This window comes from Heliangelus exortis, chromosome 13, assembly GCF_036169615.1.
Source record: "Heliangelus exortis chromosome 13, bHelExo1.hap1, whole genome shotgun sequence".
NCBI classification, from domain to species: Eukaryota; Metazoa; Chordata; class Aves; order Apodiformes; family Trochilidae; genus Heliangelus; species Heliangelus exortis.
The window spans coordinates 16,833,517-16,854,948 of record NC_092434.1 but is presented as its reverse complement, the minus strand read 5'-3'; the positions used below and the strand labels follow the sequence as shown (position 1 = coordinate 16,854,948).

Genomic DNA, 21,432 nt, shown 5'->3' with positions numbered 1-21,432 from the left:
TCACACTATCTGCCAAGGCCACGGTGACAAGGCCACGGTGACGAGGCCACGGTGACGAGGCCACGGTGACAAGGCCAGCAGCGTGGCTGTGCCTGGTGGTGGGTATAAGAGGCACTGAGCCCCAGGCAGGGTCTGTCCTCAGGAATGACGATGGCTCTGCTGTGGCTGCTGAGCTGCCTGGCGCTGGCGGGCTCTGCCCGTGCCACCCTCTCCGCGGAGAGTGCGTGGGGCGAGGGGCTCAGGGGGTGGGAGAGGGGCTTGGGGGGGGGCGGTGGGGATGACAGCGGGGGGTCGGGCATGGGGCCGGGTCACGAGGAGCCCCGGTCCCACGGGTGGCTGTGCCCCGCAGGCTGCGGCGTGCCCGCCATCGCGCCGGTCATCCGTGGCTACAACCGCATCGTCAACGGGGAGCCGGCAGTGCCAGGGTCCTGGCCGTGGCAGGTGTCCCTCCAGGTGAGTGTCTGGGGACCCGGGTGGGGTCCAGTTGGTGGCTGGGCACAGAGCTCCCCGGCGTGGTGCTGGGTGCTGATGGCCACTCTCCCTGCCAGCGCTACAACGGCTTCCACTTCTGTGGGGGGTCCCTGATCAGTGAGAACTGGGTGGTGACTGCTGCCCACTGTGGTGTCAGGTAGGCTCTGCCTCTCCCTCCCACCAAGCCGGGGCTGGGCACGGGGTCCCCAGGGACCCCTCCTTCCTGTGCCCAGTGCTCAGCACCTGCCTGTGCCCAGGAAAACCGACACCGTGGTGGTGGGTGCGTACGACCAGAGCTCTCCCTCCAGTGACCAGCAGCAGCTCCAAATCGAGAAGGTACAGCCACGGGGAGCCCCCCTGGGGGTTGCCCTGGTCCCGGGGGTCGGGTCCCCAGGGTGTGCCTGGTTCCCTTATCCTGTCAGGTCCTGTAGGGCATGTCCCTGGAGCCCCACATCTCTGGGCTTGGGTGCCCTGGGGTAACATCCCAAGTCCTTGTTGATGTCCCTGAGGTGTCCCTGTTGGTGTCCCCAGTACCTGGGGAGTCCCTGGTCTCTGGGTTGTCCCTGACACCCACTCTTCCCCGGGGTTGGGGTCTGCTGCCTGGGTCCCTGTGAGTCTCCATTATGTCCATGCTGCCCTGTGCCCCCAGCACCAGGCTTTGCAGCCCAGGAACCTCATCAGCCAGGGGCCCACAGGGACACTGCCCAGGACCCCACTCCATCAGTCTCTCTGGTCCCTGTCGGTCCTCGTGGAGTCCCCGGTGCCATGTCTGGGGGTGGAGTCACTGAGAACCGTGCTTCCTGTTCCAGGTCTTCAAGAACCCCAAGTTCAACATGCTGACCATCCGTGATGACATCACTCTGATCAAACTGGCCACCAAAGCCAAGTTCTCACAGCGCGTGTCCCCCGTCTGCCTGCCTCAGGCCACTGATGACTTCCCAGGGGGTACAACCTGTGTCACCACTGGCTGGGGGCTCACTGACCCCAACGGTACAGCACCTCCCTGTCCCCAGCTCCATCCCCTTCTCCTTCCACATCCCCACTCCTCATCCCCATGCCTGTGCCCATGCGAATCCCCATCCCCATTCCCATCCAAATCCCCATCCCCATTCCCGTCCGCGTCACTTAACACCATCCACGTCCTCATCCCTGTCCCCAGTTTCCAATCCCCACCCTCATCCTCATCTCCACCCCAACACTTGCCCCGGTCCTCCTCGTCTTTTCCATCCCGCTTCCAACCTCCATCCCCATTCCCGCCCTCATCCTCTAACCCCACCCTCATCCCCATCTCCACCCCAACACTTGCCCCGGTCCTCCTCGTCTTTTCCATCCCGCTTCCAACCTCCATCCCCATTCCCGCCCTCATCCCCTAACCCCACCCTCATCCCCGGTCTCCATCCTTGTGCTCACACTCTCCCCCTCCCGCCCCGTTCCCGCGGGCGCTGCGGTGCTGCCCCGTCTCCCCGCAGCCTCGCACACGCCGGCAGTGCTGCAGCAGGTGGCTCTGCCCCTGCTCACCAACGCCCAGTGCAAGGAGTTCTGGGGCTTCCGCATCCGGGACGTGATGGTGTGCGCCGGTGCCGACGGGGCCACGTCCTGCATGGTAGGTGGCCCTGGACCCCTCCTGGCCCCGCGGCACCCCCGGGCCCGGGCCCGGGCCCTGCCCTCACCCTCTGTCTGCAGGGCGACTCCGGGGGCCCGCTGGTGTGCCAGAAGGACGGTGCCTGGACCCTGGTGGGCATCGTCTCCTGGGGCAGCAGCACCTGCGACCCCAACGTGCCCGGTGTCTACGCCCGTGTCACCACGCTCCGCGACTGGATCAACTCCATCCTGGAGGCCAACTGAGCCCTGCAATAAAGGCTGTCACCCACCACGCTGCGTCCTTGCTGTGGCACCGGGACGGCTGGGAGGGGCCGTGGGGCAGCTCAGCCTGGGGGACACCTGGCCAGGGATAGGGACGTGCGGTGGGCTTGGGGACACTGCTTTGGGCATGGGGACAGCTGGGTGGTGGGGCCAGTGGGCTGATCATACGTGGTCCCAAGCAAGGACTCCTCTGTGAACATGGGGACACCTGGCTGGCATGGCTGGAGACAAGGGTACAGGTGATGGGCTGGGGACACCTGATCAGACATGGGGAGCATGGGGTCACCTGGCTGGGAAGGCTGGGTGCAGAGACACATGGGGCTCCCCGTGGAGTCAGGGACACTTGGCAATGGTCAAAGACCTGTGGCACAGCACAGGGAACCTGACCAGGCAGGAGACACCTGGCTGGGCTTGGAGAGCCCTGGCAAAGGAGGGTGGGAGGCTTGGGGACACGTGTGTCCCTGGGGACACTTGAGCAAAGGCAGGGGAAGATGGCCAGGTGCAGGAACATCTGAGCAGGCCTGGGGACTCCTGGTGTGGAGACAAGCAGGCAGATGTAGAGGTGTGTGGCCTCCCACGGGGACAGCTGCCCCCGAGTGGGACACCCGTCTGGCGTGGGGCGGTACGTGGCCTGGCTTGGGGACCCCTGGCTGGGGGACAGAGACTTGTCGCAGTCCTGTCAGCCGGAGCCACCTTAAGGCTGCGGTGGGAAGGGGCGGGCCAGGGGGGCGGAGAGGAAAGGCAGGGTCCTGGTTTCGGTCCCGGTCCTGTTTGCCTCCACCATGGCTCTGCGGCGGGTGCCTGGGGTGCGGGAGCTGCTGCTCTGAAGTGTGGTGAGGGGTTGGTTCTCCACTGAGGATCTGTGGTCCCCGATGTACCTACGGAGAGTGGGTGCACCGGGGGAGACCTGGAGCACCATCGTGATGCACTGCATCAGCAAACTGGACACGGAGCTGTGTCCAGGCACCTTTTGAGCCAGGCAAGGGCTGGGCGTCCATGAAAAGGGAGAAGAGGGGTTTCCAGGGATGAGGGATGTTGCTAAGAGGGCTGTGGTGTGACTTTAGGATGTAGGTTTCCCAGGGGGAAAACCGTGGGAGCAGGAGGATGCCCAGGCTGGGGTGTCACCTGGGCTGAGTGTCTGTGGGGGATCCAGGCCATGAGACCCCAGGACAGGGGAACAGTGTGGCTGTCCTGGCATGTGGGATGGATGGCCAGGGCTGGGACACCTACAGCTTCCACAGCTGATGAGGTCTTCTAGGAGAAGACACCCCCCAGTCCCTCCCTCCCCCCAGCATGCATGCACAGACACCCAGGAGCAGGCAGGGGAGGGGGTGGTTCTAGGTCAATCTTTATGCTGTAGGGGAGCAGGGGCTGAATTTCAGGGGGCTGCAACGCTCCGGGAACCAGCGGAAGCTTTCCCCGTGTTCCAAAGGCACCAATTTCAGTTCACTTATCTGTTACAGCTGGTCCAGTAGCAAAACCAGAGACACGAGAATGCACAGATCAGGCTCCTCCTGCTCCCAGCACCCCTGCCCTGCCTGGGGACCCTCATCCACAGCCTCCAGCACACAGAGGGATGACACAACCCTTTCCTGCCCCACTGTGAGGGGTGGCTTTCACTCTATTACAATCCCCTGGCCACTTGAGGTGGCTCAGGAGCCCAGCCCAAGAGGGGAACAGCCAGAGCATCACCCAAAATTGAGAGATGTATCCATTTTGATTCAACAGAGACAGGGCCCCATGGCCTCTGGTACAGGGAGGACAGCAGGAAGGGAGTGGGCACGAATCCACCTCCCAGCTTTGCTTCATCATGGCCATGGCTCTGAAACCAATCCTCTTGCTGGAGGGAGGAAGAAGAGGAAAGGATATGATGGCTGCAGCCCCTCACCCCTCTACCAGCAGAGCCCCAGGACCCTGGCAAGCGTGGGAGTCTCTATGTACATGTCCGCTTACACTGGGCAGAGAGGGCTTTCACGGAGAGGGATGCATGTCTGGGGACAGAGTGGGGACTGTGGGGAGGGGACAGCAGCCCCTGGGGCCATCACATAGCTGCCAGCTGGCCCAGCACCATCCTGAACTGCTGCGTGCTGTTGGCGAGGTCCTTGACACGTTCCATCATGTCCTTGGAGGCAGTGGGGGAAGGGTAGTGGAGGGCGGCTGCCTTGGTGGTCACCACGATCTCCTTGAGCATCTCACAGAGGAGGTTGCTGTAGTGCATGACCTTGTGCTGGACGTCCTGGGCCTTGGCCTGGCGGGACAGCGTGTCCCCGATGAAGACGAGCTTGTGGGCACTGAGGATGACAAACTTGCTGTGGGCCACGAAGATCTTGGGGGGTTGGTTGGTGCTGACAGCGGTGAAGAAGGCGTCGACGGCGTTGGTGAGGGTGGTGAGGTTGGCCTCACACTGCTCCAGGTAGAAGAGGAGGAGCTGGCGGTCGGCGGGACACAAGGCCCCACCACCCCGTGCCGGGCTGTAGTGCTGGGGGGGGCTCCAGTTGGAGAGGTCGTTGTCAATGGGACGTGTCACCTCCTGCTCCAGGCGCTCAAACTGCTTCAGCTGTGGGAAAGATGGGCTTGAGGCAGGAGGGACACTGAGCCAGAGCCCCCTCCCCAGAGCCACAAGCGTGGATGGCCATGGCCACTGGCCCCAGGTGACAGCCACGCCCCAAGGAAAGCAGCAATGGACAGTGCCAGTGCCAGGACAGCCATGCCAGGCTCCTCTCCAGGAGCACAGTGCCAAGGCCCCTCTCCACGGGCACAAGAGGCGAACCAGAACCCAGTCACAGGGACAGCCACTCAAGAGGGGGCTGTGGTCCTGAATGGCAGCTGTGGGACAAGGGATTGTGGCCCAAAGTCCCCTGCCTGCCCCAGAGTGCCCGCCCACGCACCCTGGCTCCGTTACCTGCTGGTGTTCCAGCTGGTCCTTGCCCTGCCGGATGATGTTCCCTTTCTCCAGCAGCTCCTTCTGTGTCTTCTCAAACTCCTCCTTGCCCTGCAAAGAAGGAAGGGGCATGACACGGTGGTTAGAGACACCAGCCTTGCTGGGAGTGAACCTCTGCCTGCCCCACGACACCCCTCTGTGTCCTCGAGCCAGAGGGCAAAAAAAGCAAGGCACGGGTGGCAGAAGCACCACCGCACGCAGTCAGTGCTGCCCGATGGCACAAAACCCACCCGTGGGGAGCAGCCCCCCCAGTGCATGCCCACCTGGAGATGGACATAGTCATAATCCTCCATCCAGCCACTCTCGTTGTTCTCGTAGGGTGCGTCGGGCGACTCCTGGGCCAGCAACTTGGGTGGGGAGGGCAGGGGCCGTGACTGGATGCTGCTGGCCTTGTCAGAGGGGTGAGGGGGACCATGGCCACCGCTCTCCCCCACCGGCTTTGTCCGTTTGAAGAGGAGGGAGGCGTTGCCATGCAGGAAGGAGGCCAACTGCTTGGTGTCATCGGGGATGCCACGCGAGTGCATGACAAAGTTCTCCAAGTCATCCGTGCCTGGCTTGCTGCTGGCCAGAGCGCTTGGGGCCCAGTGACAAGCATCCAGGGCTTGGCCGTGCCGTGCCAGGGCTTGGTAGACCTCCTCCATCTTCTGCAGCTGCTTGCTGAGCTTGGTGTAGAGGGAGCGGTCAGAGGCCTGGGCAGCGTTGCCCACCGCCCCCCGGGCAAACTCCAGCAGGTCCCGAAGGGCCGCCTGGACCCCCTCGGCTGCGCCACGGATGTTGGCGGCGTTGGCCTCCATGTGCTCGGGGCTGCGCCAGTTGGCGCCAATGAAGGACATGAGGTAGGAGACAGCACCACTGATGCTGTGCTGGAGCTTGGCCAGCGTCTCCATGGCGGCATCCAAGTCCAAGGAGAACTCCTTGCCGGCTCCCTTGGCCTGCTCCTTCACGGGCACCACATCCAGCGAGGAGGTGGAGATGTTGCTGCGGGTGCTGCCCGTGCTGGACGCCGAGAGGCGTTTGGTGTCGGCACCCTTGGTCTCGCGGTCCACTTGAGGTGGGACATCGTAGATGTACTCGCCCTCCGTGTCCAGGGAACCCTTGCCCGGGGCGTGCAGGTCCCGGGGCACGTCGTACACCTCCTGGGAGGGAAAGGCCAACCCCCCCAGCTTCTTGAGGCTGGGTGGAACATCATAGATCTCATGGGAGAGCAGCGGCTCGGAGGCACCTTTCCCAGCCACGGGGGGCACGTCGTAGACGTCCTCGGGCAAGTAGGGCTCCTGCTGGGCCAGGACGAGAGGGTGGCGGGAGGGGTCAAAGGCTTTCTGCTTGGAGAAGGCAGGGGGCACGTCGTAGGTCTCCTCCCGTGCCGGGCCATCAGGAACATCCTTGCTCACTGAGGGGGGGATGTCGTACACCTGCAAGGGCAGTGGCACAGTCAGCATTGCTGGGACACTGGGACTAGGGCAACTGGGCTGGTGAAGGGATCCAGCACAAGTCCTGTGAGGAAGGGCTGAGGGAGCTGGGGGCGTTGAGGCTGGAGAAGAGGAGGCTCAGGGGAGACCTCATCACTCTCTCCAACTCACTGAAAGGAGGTTGGAGCCAGGGGGGGGTTGGGCTCTTTTCCCAGGCAACTCTCAGCAAGACAAGAGGGCACAAGAGGTCTCAAGTTGTGCCAGGGGAGGTTTAGGTTGGACATGAGAAAGAATTTCTTTACTGAGAGGGTGATCAGCCATTGGAATGGGCTGCCCAGGGAAGGGGTGGATTCTCCATCCCTGGAGATATTTCAAAAGAGCCTGGATGTGGCACTCAGTGCCATGGGCTGGGAACCACGGGGGGAGTGGATCAAGGGTTGGACTTGATGAGCTCTGAGGTCCCTTCCAACCCAGCCCATTCTATGATTCTATGACACTCACCCCGGTTCAGGCATGGACACACCAGTGCCAGCCCCACGACACCAGAGAGGGTGTCCAGCTCCCAGGCTGGCAGGCTTCAGCCCTCTCAAAGAACCTCAGCTTCCCACCCCCACTATGGGGCTGGAATCACAACATCCCAGAGCAGCCCTGGTTGGAAGGGACCTCGAGATCATCTGGTCCCACATCATCCCCTAAATAAGATCACCCAATACCCTGTCCCCGTGCAGCTTGAAGGCCTCCAGTGCCAGGAATGTCATCGCATCCCCGAAGAGGCTGCTTCAGTGAAGGACTGATCCCATGCACTGTTCCCAAAAGTGTCTGTCATAGATGGAGAAGCTGGGAGCCTCCCAGCAGAACTTACAGTTTGGTGCAGGTTCTTCTCCACGCTGGGGGGCACATCGTAGATCTCCTGCCCTGGGTCCTGCCCGTTAGGACCCTTCACTGCCATGGGAGGGGTATCATAGACCTGCAGAGCAAGGGGAACATAGGATGGTGTGTCAGGGATGGCATGGGCACCCACCTTCTCCCAGGGACCACCTGGGAAGGGTGAATGCGCCAGAAGCAGCCTAGACCCACAACATGCTCAGCTTTGGGTGTAATTTGCCCATGTTTGGATATCAGACTGTGCCAGTGGAGTCGGTGACACTCCCTACTCACCCTCAACCCCCTTCCCAGCCTCACCTCCTGGCTGAACTGGCTTGGGACCCCTCCTCGGACTGGTGGCACATCATAAATCTCCTGTGAGCCAGCAGAGAGGAGGTGGCGAGGGAAATCGTACTCATCCTGCTCGCCCTTGGGGGAGTCGTAGACGTACATCTGTCCCATGCGGGTGGGCACCAGAACCTGGCAGGAGGAGACAGGAACAAGATGAGCACCCCTGAAGCAACCCCCCAGCCTCGTCACTTCCCTAACCCTAAAACCCAGCCGTGAGGAAGGAGAAAAAGGACAGATAACAACAAATCCCATCCCAGGCTGTCCGGTACCGGCCAAACCAGTGCCCACGGGAGGGCGCTCCCTGGCTGGGCTTGCACGGTTCCTGCCGGTGACGCTGGGGACGGGAGATGATATCACCAGTTATTTATAGCAGCCAGCCTCGACGAGAGACAAAGCCCACTTGGTACAGCCCTGGTGTGCCAAAGGGAACGACCAGTTCAGGGGCACCGTGTCGCGGGCAGGGATCTGCCAACGCCTCCGGGAGTCGGTGGATCCCTGCCCGCGTCTCGGTGCCCACCTTGCCGTGCCACGGGGGACACGAGCGTGGCAAATAAGCGTGGCACTGCGCAGGTCCTCCCTTTCGGGATGCTTCCGGTGCCCTGGTTGTGATTTGGCAGCGTTCTCAACCCACCCCCCTTCACCGGTTGCTTCCCAGGGCCATGAGTCAGGGAAGGCTTCCCGGAAAACGCGATGCCGAAACCCGCCGGCCCTGCACGTGTGCCAGGGAAAGGGGAAGAGCCAGAGCCACCACACCAGGATCCCAGTGTTGGGGACAAATTGGTGGCTCACCCTTGGCTCACGGGCAAAGCCAACTGGTAAGTGCTGGCAGGCTCCCTGGCGTGGGCAGGATGCTGTCTACCTGCTCTTGTCTCCCGTGTTTCCCAGGAGGGAGAAAACATCTCAGCACTGTGCTGGGTACCACAGCTGCCCCCATAACTGGAGTTACTGGTCTGGCCAAGGGTCATAACCCATAACTGGGTCTGGCCAAGGGGCATCTCAGAGCAGTTCTGGTGTTCCAAGCACCCCGTGCCCACCCCAGGCAGAGCTGCTGTGCCCTCAGTGACACCAGCAGAGCTCACAAGAAACCAAGAAGTCCCAAGCACCAAACGCCAGCCCCAAGCTGGGTTTCCCACACCTCAGTCACCACAGGGTCCCCCTCAGCGTGCCCACTCCTGGGGGCAAAGATAAACAGGCACCCCCTCCCTGTGACAGACACAAAGACTTCCCACTCCAAGAGACAGTGGTGAGCCAAAGCCCTGCAGCTCTGGCACCTACTCACTACCAAAGACCACAGAGCACCCCACAACCATGCTGCAACCCCCTCCCAGGCCGCCCATCATCCTACCTTTCCCTGGGGCTTGTGGCCTTCCCAGCTCCTCATGTCCAAGGACGGGGGCACCTGGTAGATGTCTTGAGCTTGACTGGCCGAAGGAGGAACCTGGTAGACGTCCTGTGGGGGGGTAGCAGAGCCCCCAGGGTATGCCTCAGCCGCTTGACCCATGGAGGGGGGCACCTGATAGATGTCCTGGCCAGGGCTGGAGGAGGCGTGGGGAAGCATCTGCTTCGGGTAGGCAGGCAGCTGCTTAGCTGGGGCAGGAGGAAACTGTCCGGTCGGGGCTGAGCCCGGGTAGAGACCCTGCTGTGCCTTGCTGGGGACCGGCATCAGGTAGATGTTGTCCCCTTGGGGGCCATAAGAAGGGTGCATGGGTGTGTACTGCGAGGCGGGGGACAGCGGGGTGTAGCCCCCCGGGTGGTGGTAAGGCAAAGCCGGCTGGGGCACCGGCGGCTGCGGCAGAGCCTGCCCCTGCACCGGCCCGGGCGTTTGCTGCTGTTGTTGCTGCTGCTGCTGCTGTTGCTGTTGTTTTTTGTCGTACATCCCCACCAGGATCTTGAGGCGATTCCCGGGGACAATGCCCTGCCGGCCATGGAGCGAGCAGAGCCACCAGCCGTCCAGTCCTTGGGTGTTGCGCTCCAGCACCGTCATGATGTCGCCCTTGCGGAAGGAGAGCTCGTCCGGGGACTCGGCCACGTTGTCGTACAGCGCCTTGGCCAACACGTTCTGCAACGGAGCCCCGGGCCGGGGCGGTGAGCCGGGCCCCGCCGGCCGGGGGGTGGGCATCCCGCCAGGACCATCCAAACCCCGCCGGCCGATCGGCTCCCACCAGCTGGATCTTCCCCGCTCCAGCCGCTTTTTCCCGTCCCCGTTGGAGTTCAACCCATCCTTCCCGGAGGTGGTGCTAGGAAGGGGCCGGGCCCTTCCGCCTCCCCGGTTTCGGGGGGACCTCCTCTGCCTTTCCCTCCCCTTCCCGCCGCCGCCGGGGAGGGAGGAAGTGCCAGGGCGGTGAGTCAGCCCGAGCCGGGGCCGGGGCCATCCCCGCGCCGGCCGCCGCTGGACCTTGGCCCCTTCCTGCCGGTGGCAGTGGCTGTCCCCGCAGCCGCGGTATCCCCGCGAAGGACAGGCGCTGTTCCCCGCCGCCCGCGGGCCCCGGCCGCGGCTCTCCGGCCCCCGCTCACCGGTGCCGTGGCGGCGGGGGAACAGGCCGCAGCCTGCCAGGAGCTCCCGCCGCCCCCCGGCACGGGAGGAACCGGACCCTCCCGCTCTCACACCTCCCCACGGCTGACCGGGCAGGGAGGCTTCGGCCACCCGCTGCTGCCGCCGCCCGCCCCGCCTGGCCGGGCAGCCGAGGCCCAGGGCTCCCGGTGGCCGCGGCGGGGTCTCCCCGGGGAGTTCTCCCGGGTCTTCCCGCCGGGCAGAAGCGTGGCCAAGCCGAGCCAGGCCAAGGTCACAGCGTGGGGTTCGGCCGCTCCGGGGGCCCTCCCGGGGCTCGGGGGGAAGCCTCCTCCCCCTCTCCCTCGCCGGGGCAAGGCCGGGGCTCCCCCGCCATCCGTTACCGCCCTCCCCGCCCGTCCCTTCCCCCCGCCGTCCCCGCTCACCAGGTAGTTCATCTTCCCGCGGGGCCGCTCCGGCCCTAGCAGCGGGGGGCCGGGGGCCAGGGCCGGGGCCGGGCCGGGGGCGGCGGGGCGGGCGGGCGGAGCGCGGGCGGCGGCGGCGCCGTAGGGATCATTATAGCGGCGGGAGCGCGGGGGGACGGGGCGGGGGCGGGGCCTGGGCGGGGGGCGGGGCCGGGGGCAGCGGCACCGGCAGCGGCAGCGGGGGGCGGGGCGGGACCGGACGGGACGGGTGTGCAAGGGGTGTGACAGGTGTGCAAGGGGTCGGCACGGAACGGCACGGCATGGCACACGTGGCACCGCATGGCACACGCGGGACACGCGGCACCCCACGGCACACGTGGCACACTGTGACACGCTTTGCACACCACAACAGCCACGCACCGTCTGCACGGCCTGTCCCGACAGCTCGGCCACGTGTCCCACGGGTGCCCACGGGTGTGTGCGGGAGCCTGGCAGCACTGGGCAGTGCAAGTGGGCAGGGATGGAGGTGGTGATGGTGGAGGTGGTGATGATGAAGATGGTGATGATGGAGGTGAAGATGATGAAGATGGTGATGAGGGTGAAGATGATGAAGATGATGATGGAGGTGAAGGTGATGAAGATGGTGATGATGAAGATGGTGATGATGAAGATGGTGATGATGGAGGTGAAGATGATGAAGATGGTGATGATGGTGATGGTGGAGTGAAGATGATGGAGGTGAAGAAGATGGAGGTGAAGAAGATGGAGGTGAAGATGATGGAGGTGAAGATGATGAAGATGGTGATGATGGTGATGGTGGAGTGAAGATGATGGAGGTGAAGAAGATGGAGGTGAAGAAGATGGAGGTGAAGATGGTGATGATGGAGGTGAAGAAGATGGAGGTGAAGATGATGGAGGTGAAGAAGATGGAGGTGAAGATGATGGAGGTGGTGATGATGGAGGCAGCACCAGAGACAGTGAGGGAGGTGTCAGTGAGGGAAGCAGCAATGCTGGAGGCAGTGATGGAGCTGCAGGGCTGTGAGCAAGCAGCACTTGCCAGGCAGGCCAGGCAGTGCCTTTCTTTGCCCGTTCAGCTGCCTCCGGTGCCTGTCCCCCACCACGGGACTTCCCCTCAGCTGTGCTGTCCCCAGGGGTTGCCTTCGGGCCACACCAGCGTGTGGCAGTGGAGTTGGGGCTGGACTGCAAACACTGCCCTTCCATCCCCAAAACACAGGGCTACTCCTGCTCCCCCAGAACCAGCACCACTGCCCACCCCCCCTGCACTGTCTCCTGCTTGGCCACAGGCACCCTGGGCATCGCTGTAGGGAGGGGAAACTGAGGCAGGGCTGTGGTTAGGAGGGATCTGGCCGCAAGGGCTGTGGTTGTGCCTGCAAACCGCAGCTGCCCTGGCAGGAACAGGCGGAGGGTTGCGGTTTCCTCTTGCTGGTGGCAGTGGTGACAACAGTGACAGTGCTGGGGCTGAGCCATTCCCCGGATGGATCAGAGCTCCCCAGCCCATCCCAACAGCCCACAGTGTGTTTGTGTTGTTCATTCCCAGCCATTTGGATGCTCTGGATCCAAAATCTCCAGAGCACTGGGAGCTGTCACACATCCCCCCTGCTTCCAGTACCACCTCATTCTGTGTGTGTGTGTGTGTGTGTGACAGAAATCAACAGGTTTCCCTTCAGCTTCTCCCACCTCTAAGACAACAACACACCAAACAGATCCAAACAGAGCATTCCAGGGATGCTCAGTGCTGGGGTGGTGCAGCTGGAGCACCCTGGTGCAACTGGCAGGGTGGTACCCATGGGTGACACACCTGCTGGCTCGGGGTGTTTGGGGAAGGATGCTGCTGGGGATGTAGGTTGCTCCAGCAACGGTTGCTATGGAAAAACCCTTCGTTGGTGAAATTCCCAGCCATATCCATGGTTCTGTCATGTCTTTGGGAGAATCCCCTGCATCTGGTGAGCCAGGCATGGCCAGCTCTGCACCAGGCAGGCAGCTGCAGTGCTACAGAGCACCTCCTGTGCCAGCTTTTCCTGGTTTTTATTGCTGGTTCCTGTCCTGGGAAGGTGCCAGAGGACCCCAGATGGGAGGCAGGAGGTCAGGGGAGCAGGATGTTCCATGCCATGTTAATTGGTCATTAATGCCCCCTTGGCTTAACCATTGGACAGGATGCCTTTTGGTGAATCGACACCAGAGTACAGCTCCGGGACGTCCCAGGAAAGGTGGTGGCACTGAGACACCAGTGGGGCTGGAGCCATCCCTGGGGACTCCAGCAGCTCTGTATGGGGCTTCCTGCTCCTGCCCACAGCACCTGCCTGCAGCTCTGCCAGGTCTGTGCTTCCCACCTCCCAGAGCAGCAATAGGATTACACGGGACTGAGTCTCCTAGCAATGAACAGAAGAATAAATCCTATAAGGCAGGACGGGATTTATTAGACTTCAATATTCTGGAAATAATGAGGACATTTCTCTTGGCTTGTAATATCACGGGACCCAACAGGATCACAAGAAGGATTTATCCCTGTGCCTTTCCCTGGTGCCGGGTCAGTTTTTCAGCTGAGGAGAGGAGATGGTGGGGGAGACTGCTTGTCTTTCTGGAGAGTGGGATGGTGGAGCATCCCTCTCACCCCCAGAAAGGCTGAGGCAGAGGGCAGGGCTTGGGCTGCCCCAACAGTGGATGCTCTGTTCATCTCCCCATTCATCCCCAGAAAGGGCTGGAGTGGATCCTCACCCCTGGATGGGGCTCATTGCTGGGAGCTTCCAAAACCAGCACCACCACCAGTGTGAGGATGCTCACTCAGATGGGGTGGGAGCACCATGAGCAGCCCTGTTACCCCACTTACCCGTTAACCCCAGTTACCACTGCAGCCAGAAACCCTGCTGTGCTGCCAGCTGGGATGTTGTGAGGAAAAGAGGTGGCAGAGTCTGGAAACAGCAGCTTGGAGAAGATGCCTCAGCATCACCTCCTGGGCATCAGCTCTTCCAGGTCCCCACTTTGCCCCACGGTGTCTCTGGATCCTGTTGTGCTGCTGGGATGGCCCACGGGATGCCACCCCTGGGCACCCAGCTCTGAACATTCCTCCCACACTCAGAACTGGATGTTTATTCCTGCATCCTTATGGCCAAAGCAGCTTTGAATGCAGGAATTACCTCCCTGGCTGCAATTCCTGTGGCCTCTCCCCAGCCCCTGAGGAGCAGCTCAGTGCTGGGGTCTGCTGCAGCTGGGTTCCTGCCATGGAAACCCTGACTGCCTGGGCACAGGACACAATCCCTGCCTTGTTTGGGGCCCAACCACACAAGGGGCCCCTTCAGGCAGCTGGGGATGGGGGAACTCCCCAGGGCAAGGTGATGCTCAGGCCATGAGGGCCTCCTTGGAGGGACAAAATTATCCCAAGCAAAGGGTAGGTGGGTTCAGACCCATGGAGGTGCTACCCAGAGAAGGTGGCTCTCAAGGTGGGCATGTCCCAAAAGAGGGACCCACATCTCCTGGGAGCTTTGCTTCTCCCAGAAAGCTCAGAGCTGGGGGGTTCCAGGGTCACCCCCATTTGTGGGAAGGCGATGGAAATTGCAAGTGGATTGGTTTGGGGCTTCTGGTTTTTTTTTTTTTTTTTTTTTTTTTTTTTTTTTTTTTTTGCCTTTCCTTAGCAGTCAAGCTGTGTTTCTGGAGAACTGTATAAATCACTCCTCATCTTCAGGAAAGAGGCGAGGAATACATGATCCAACCAAGCAAAAACGTGGGACACTTGGGAGTGCACAGGGAGGAAGCCAAGACTCATCCCCAGGCTGGAGGTTGCCTTCTGGCTGTCACACTGAGCCCGTCCCAGCTTGCCAGGCCAGGAGCTGGCAGGGCTGGGAGCATCCTGGGAGCATCCTGGGAGCCCAGCAGGGCAGGGCACGGAGCCATGAGCTGAGGAGTCCAGTGGAGAGGCCAGCTGAGGCTCCTGGCCACTGCTGGTAAACACCACTTTTCCAGCAGGTCAGGTTGTTTCCAAGATTTCAAGATTTTCCACATTTGCTCATCTGAAGGGAAGGCAAAAAGGAAAAAAAAAATATCCAGGGAAGAGAGGCCAGAGAAATTTTGGAGAGTTGAGCTGGGCTGGCAGGCAAGATCCCTTACCCAGGGATCACTGATTTCCCAATTTACCTGTGTGCCAGTGGAGGCTGTGCTGGCCAGGTCCCACTCTTGGCATCTGTGAGCATCCAGAGCCATCCCCCTTTCCTTTTGGAGCCCAGAGCTCTCTGTGCACCCAGCCTGGAGCTCTTTAAGGCTTTTAAGGCACCCTGGCTGAGCTCCTGCCCCTCTGTCTCACTGTCAGCAAGGATCTGCTGCCAAACAAGCCTTGGGGTCCCTGCTGGGAGGGACTTTTCAAGCAGGGCAGGACAGGTACCCTGAGAGGAAGGAGGGGGCCAGGGATGGTCCTGAGCCCCCCAGGGGGGACAGCAGCCCCACTACCAGAGCAGCACTTGCCTTACCCTGCAGCCCCTCCAAGGGTCAGCCCAGGGCTGCCCCATGAAACCTCCCAACGATGTTTTTGGTTGTTTTTGCAAACAAAACCCAAGCAGCCACCGGCTTGGGAAGGGTTGGTTGAGAGCTAAAACCATCATCAGCCCTGTTGTTTTGTTTCTGTCCAGTCTCAGGCTCCTGTAAGCACATCCCCAACAGCTGATTCTGTACAGAACAGGGAGCCAAAGGCTGCAGCTCCCCCAGCATGGGGTGTTTTGTTCTTGTCCATCTCACCAGAGCAAGGGCTGACTCAGCAGCTGACACATGAGCCAAAGGTCCAGCGGCGGCATCGCTCACCCCGGGACCTGCAAGGACAGGGCCTGTGCCACCTTCCCCCTGGCAAAGGCTGCTCTAGAGAGCAGGCCCAGAGCATCCTGAGGGCAGAGGCAGAGGACATGCAGAGGCTTAGCACAGGGAGGTGCTGAGCTGGGGCAGGCAGAGCAGCCGGGATGACGGGGAGCTGCTGGCCCACTGCTCGCTCCACACCCAGGCACCTCTGTCTCCCTTCCAGGCAGCTCCACTTGTGAATGTCCCTGCATGGCCAGGCCTCGGGTGGGCTTCCTTACTCCTGCAGCACTGCTACAGGAGGATTACACTTTCCCCATCACCCCCCAATTCTGGATTTAATCCCAACGCCAGCCCCGGCGCTGCAGAGGGAAAGGGACCCTCGGGTTTCTCTCAAGGCTACCTCTGAGCAAGGATTTTCACCATCACTTGTTCCTGGATGTCTGACCCTTAGTTTCTTCACCTTTTGTTTCCCATACAAACCACTCTGCCAGCATGCAACAGGGTCGGGATGGAACATTTTATTCACGTTAACACTCGGATCCTGGCCCCGTCCTGCCTGCTGCAGCTGCTCCCATCTTCTTGTCAGCATGAACAAGGAAGGATTTCTTCATCGCCTTCCTTAACCCCCCCCCCAGCATCATCAGACCCCACAAACAAGTACAGACAGTTCAGCTTTGTCTGGGCAGGAGCGCAGTGGGGCAGGGAGTGCTGCAGGGCTGGCAGAGCAGGAGAAGGGCTCCAGCCCTGAATCCCATGGCTTGTGCACACCCAGCAGCCACGAAACCTTCCTGAAGCTCCTCTCACAATCAAACACACCAGCTGAGCCTCAGGCTCAGGTTCCAGCACCCTCCCAAGCCTTGGTGGCTCCTCCTGCTGCCAGAAGCACCAGGGGCTGGCAAAGGATGGGTGCCACCATCACTTCTCCTTGGAAAGCTGCCTGCCAGAAATCACACTGGTGTCTTCTGTCACCTGCTGGGCCATTTAACCCGAAAAGTAACCCTTCCCACTGACAAATACCCTCCCCAAACTATTACAGTAAAAGGAAAAACCTGTATGTTGAGGCATCCAGGCTGAGTCTTGGGTGGACAATGGTTTCCATGCCTGCTTGTCAGGGGGTGGCTGGCAGCCCCCAGCCAGTGCTCAGGCACAGAAAGGAGCAGGATCCCCCGCTGGCACCCCTGGCACATCAGGGCTTCATCCTGCTCAGTCTGAGGTCACGTTCAATTTCAAACTGCCTGTGATCCACACGCTCCAGGAATGCTTTCCTCTCGATGTACCTGCAGGGAGGCAGAGGCTGTGAGCAGAGCCTGCAGCAGCCAGCACTGCCCCAACCTGAACAGACAAGAAGGAATCATCTGCTTCCCTCCTTTTCTCCCTCCATGAGCTGATCATTGTACTGAGCAGCTCCTGCAGACACCAGAACTGCTTTGCAACCTGCCAGGTATCTCCTTGCAGAGGTCTGAGGAGAAGGGTGCCTATAGGCTAGAGCTGCCTCTGGTTCCAGCTCTCCTCTGACAGCTGAGAAATGACCCCACACACAGCTCGAAGGGGCTGAGGGCAGATCCTCAGCAGGAGAAGCATCTCTGAGGCTGCCCAGGTGACTCTGCCCGTGCTCCCCCAGTAAAGCTCCTCTCAGACCCAACCAGAGCAGCACATCCCACGTCACGAGTTGGTGATGGGCACCATCACTGCATCAGGGATGCAAACAGCTTTACCCAGCAAACCTGCAGCAGCTCGGGGATGCAGGCCAGGGGTTTCCCAGCCACAGACCAGCTCTGAACCACTGCCCAGTGTTTACTTCTCTCTCAGTGAGGCACCTGAGCGCTGCAAGGAAGGAAGACAAGCACGTGTGTGCCTGGAAAAGCACCTCGCTGCTCATTAATGGCATGCAGCTGAATTTTAATGTACTTCACTGCAAACCCTTGCCACAGATAGCCAGGGGCTGTGCTACTAATTAACCTACAGAGGGAGTGAAATTGCAATTCAAAACAGGAGCTGTAATTGAATCATCACAATTGTTTTGCATTTGTTCCAGGGTGGCAAACTCTTGGCTGTCATGACAAGGTCATTATGCTCAGTGCAGTAGGAGATGCATCAGTCGCTGTGTTTGGTTGCTCCCTGCCAGTAACCAGAGAAGCAAAACTGCTTGAAAACAAGACTGAAGGCTGCCAGGAAGAGGAGCCTGGTGGGATCTGAGGGTTTTCCAGGCTCCTGGGTGGCTGGCAGCATGTGGGAAGGGGCTGCAAGGGAAGACTGAAGCCCCTTTCCACCACCAGCAGTGGTCCCTCTAGGGCAGCAGGGGCTGGGTTGCCTTTGGTGACAAGGTCTCTGCTTTGTGCCACAACTACTGAACAGCCCCCCACCCCTGCCCTGGTACTCCTGCCCCCACAGCCATCACTGGAAACGTGTTAACCCAAATTCATTCCAGCCCTGCAGGTCTCTGCCGCCACCCACTCCCATCACAGCCTGAGGCCGTCTCCCGCCTGACACAATGGGGTCAGCTCATCCCCACTGGCTCTGAGGGGACAGGGCCTGGCAGGGTGTGACAGAGATGATGTGCTGGAGGTGTTTTCCTGACCCCCAGCCCCTCACCATCAGAGGAGGGATGTGCTCTGAGGCTCAGGAAAGGCGGGCAGGGGAGTGCCGCTTCCCCTCACCCCCAGCAGCAGGAGCTGATCCGCTCCCAGGGGCCACGGGCAGGAAGGAAGCTGGGGGTCAGTGTCTCAGATTGCAGGGGGTCAGTGTCTCAGATTGCAGGGGGTCAGTGTCTCAGACTGCTGGGTGTGCAGCTCTCCTCCCTTTCTGCTGCTCAAGACCAAACACAGCCGTGGCCGGGAAGGACAGAGCTAACGGGGGTCACTGCTGGGGACACCCTGACTGCCAGGGCAGCTACAGCCCCAATCTGAAACTCCTTCAGCCCTTCTACAACTTGCTTCTACAGACCCAGTGAGGGGTCAGTGCCCTCCTCCTCCTCCTCTTCCTTCTCCATGGCTGCTGTGCCTCTCGGGCAGGCAAGGACTTGCTGCTGGGGGATGGATACGGATCACAAACCAGGAATGTGGTCTCACGGCCACAGCCAGCGGCTCTGCCTGGAGGAGGAACCATGACCTTACCCCATGGCCTTGTCCTTGGCCAGCCCCAGGAAAGTGCCAGAGGGCCCACAGCAGACCCAGAGAGGCACCACCTGTGAGGACACTGGGATTTATGGAGCAGGCAGCCAGGGAACAGGCCTGGATGGCAAGTAATGTGGGCATGGGGAGGCTGGAGGTGCTGCTGGGCACCAAGAGGGAAGCAATGGGTCTGAAGGGCTGGCACCCCAAAACCTCCAGCTCTGTCTCCAGGGCTGGCAGCCTGAGCCCTGCAGCTCTGACTCCAGGGCTGGCACCCCAAGACCTACAGCTCTGTCTCCAGGACTGGCACCCCAAGACCTACAGCTCTGTCTCCAGGACTGGCACCCCAAAACCTCCAGCTCTGTCTCCAGGACTGGCACCCCAAGACCTGCAGCTGTGACTCCAGGGCTGGCATCCCAAAACCTCCAGCTCTGTCTCCAGGACTGGCACCCCAAGACCTCCAGCTCTGTCTCCAGGACTGGCACCCCAAAACCTCCAGCTCTGTCTCCAGGGCTGGCAGCCTGAGCCCTGCAGCTCTGACTCCAGGGCTGGCACCCCAAGACCTGCAGCTCTGTCTCCAGGACTGGCACCCCAAAACCTCCAGCTCTGTCTCCAGGACTGGCACCCCAAGACCTGCAGCTGTGACTCCAGGGCTGGCACCCCAAGACCTGCAGCTCTGTCTCCAGGACTGGCACCCCAAAACCTCCAGCTCTGTCTCCAGGACTGGCACCCCAAGGCCTGCAGCTCTGTCTCAGGGTTGGCACCCCAAAACCTGCAGCTCTGTCTCCAGCTGGCAGCCTGAGCCCTGCAGCTCTGTCTCCAGTTGGCAGCCAGCAGCAGGGCGCTGCCCCACAGCCGTGCAAAGTGCACCAGTGAGGCACAAACAGTGGCTCCTGCTTGCCCAAACAACCTTTGTTACCTGAATCAATCCCTTCCTGTAAATTATCAGCTTGTATGGAAACAGGGCAGCTGTGATCCACACTGCAGAAAGGTAAATTTTCTGGGAGAAAAGGCTGGCTCTGCTCAGGAGGGCTGCCTGTCCCCTGCCAGTCACTGTCACTCACCCAGGACACGGATGCACCCAGTCTGGCCCCGCACCCAGAGCTGGGCTGCTCCCCCAGTGGGCCTGCCCTACAAACCTGGCCTAATTCAGAGGCTGCTACACATTTTCCATTTATAAAGGACACCCAAGAGATGACAGCAAAGGGGATAAAGCTGCCCCTGCTCCTGACTTCAGCCCCTCCTGTCAAATCCAGGACAGGCCCTCGGGATCTGGCACAACCAGGCTGCACAAGCCTGGATCCTGCTGCTGGGCAAGGAGAAATTGCCCTCTGGGGATGGCAACATGAGGGGCAGAAAATCAGAGGCAAGGGTGGAGGCAGCCACTGCCCCCTCTGCCTGGCTGGTAGCTGCCCCCAGCCCCAGAAAGATGCCACAGCCCCTCGTTCAGCTGAGGATGGGCTGAGGAGGTCGAGGTATGATGTGAACAGAGAATTCTGCAAGGCTACTGCAGAGAAGAGAAATAAGGGAAAAGAAGTCTCCTGCCTCTCTGAAGACACACATGGACTATCTCTGTAGTGTGCAGGCACACGTGGCCTTGGGTAGAGGCTTCTGGGAGCAAGTTGTGGCTTTCCTTGTCAGGCAGACATTTTTAATTACACAGCAGGGCAGGCAGGGACCAGAGGTTTCTAAGTCATGCTGGCACCAGGGACACAGGCAGCACCCGTTCCCTCCTGCCTGGGTTGAAGGGTTAACAACCCCTCATTAAAGTCTTTATAGTGATGCATAAATGATTGCCCACTGAAGGGTGAGCAGAGCCTGCATTATTAAAGAAGAAGAGCTGGCTGGGGAAGGGACAACAAGCTCCTTCAGTGACCTGAAGCTGGTGGCAGCCTGACCTGTCCCCCTGGAGCAGGCTGGCTGCTCACTGAGGGCCCAGCTTGCTTCACACCAACGGGTTTTGGGAGGTGGGCTGCAGCAGAAAGGGAGTGGGCACATCCATCAGTGCTCCTCCCTTCCTTCCTTCACCTTGCAGGTTGGTGTCTTTCACAGTGAGCAGATCCGTGGTTGATCCCCTCCCATTATGAGCCTGACTCCCATGAACAGCTTTGTTAGGAGTGTCTGAAGTCAAGGCATCACATTTCTCATCTGGTTTAATGACAAAAATCACTTGCCAATAGCCTGGTGGATTTTCTAGCCTGGGATGTGACAAGCAGCAAAATGCAAAGCTGCCCAAGCTTACAGATGCTCTTAAAATTGCTGCTCTGCTTTGCTCAGCTTTTCCACGTGCTGATCCTTTCTTCAGCCTTCAAGGACCATTACACTGGCATCTCTGGAAAGCTCTGCCAGGCATGAAGAGTGAGCTGCCCTGCTTGTATGGGGTGGGAAGGAGCACTGCCCAGGAAAGGTCAACGTGCTAGCTCTGAACAAGCATGAGATGCCATCAAACCCTCCTGCAGGGCACCCCAGCCCAGCTGGGGTGTGTAAAACCCATCTGAGAGTGATGGACCCTGATCCAGGCTGACTCCACTGACTGTGGAAAAAACCAGTGAATTGTTCTGCTTGTTCAAGGGCAAGTGTCAGGTGAAGGATGCAGGCAGATCAGACAGAGCAGGGGTGTTGTGGAAGGGTGCAAGGTCAAACTGAAAAAAAAAAAACCCAGCAGTTATAAAATACCTACTGGAAATATAAAATCCAGTCTGTTGGAATGCAG

The 21,432-nt window shown here is 60.5% G+C and overlaps 3 protein-coding genes across 4 annotated transcripts in view; 1 reads left to right on the top strand and 2 right to left on the bottom strand.

Annotated features, from left to right (window-relative positions):
• The first annotated feature begins 89 nt into the window (after nucleotides 1-89).
• Nucleotides 90-2,344, top strand: LOC139802196 (chymotrypsinogen 2-like). The gene is made up of 7 exons (XM_071757102.1): nucleotides 90-220; nucleotides 350-453; nucleotides 549-628; nucleotides 729-807; nucleotides 1,281-1,461; nucleotides 1,941-2,074; nucleotides 2,155-2,344. The coding sequence occupies exons 1-7, from the start codon at nucleotides 145-147 to the stop codon at nucleotides 2,314-2,316; spliced, it is 816 nt and encodes a 271-aa protein (XP_071613203.1). The 5' UTR covers nucleotides 90-144; the 3' UTR covers nucleotides 2,317-2,344.
• Nucleotides 2,345-3,666: 1,322 nt separating this feature from the next.
• Nucleotides 3,667-10,966, bottom strand: BCAR1 (BCAR1 scaffold protein, Cas family member). 2 transcript variants are annotated; one of them, XM_071757075.1, is made up of 7 exons: nucleotides 10,834-10,966; nucleotides 9,245-9,958; nucleotides 7,867-8,028; nucleotides 7,547-7,651; nucleotides 5,539-6,687; nucleotides 5,237-5,326; nucleotides 3,667-4,891 (listed from the first exon to the last, which is right to left on the bottom strand). In XM_071757075.1, the coding sequence occupies exons 1-7, from the start codon at nucleotides 10,843-10,845 to the stop codon at nucleotides 4,376-4,378; spliced, it is 2,748 nt and encodes a 915-aa protein (XP_071613176.1). In that variant the 5' UTR covers nucleotides 10,846-10,966; the 3' UTR covers nucleotides 3,667-4,375. The 2 variants fall into 2 exon arrangements, with proteins under 2 accessions (XP_071613176.1, XP_071613177.1); XM_071757076.1 differs by lacking the exon at nucleotides 10,834-10,966 and having other exon boundaries at nucleotides 9,245-10,210.
• Nucleotides 10,967-16,112: 5,146 nt separating this feature from the next.
• CFDP1 (craniofacial development protein 1) overlaps nucleotides 16,113-21,432 on the bottom strand; it is a 68,677-nt gene continuing 63,357 nt past the window's right edge. The window contains 1 exon segment of the mRNA XM_071757052.1: nucleotides 16,113-16,886. Coding sequence (XP_071613153.1) covers nucleotides 16,796-16,886 — 91 coding nt within the window. The 3' untranslated portion in view covers nucleotides 16,113-16,795.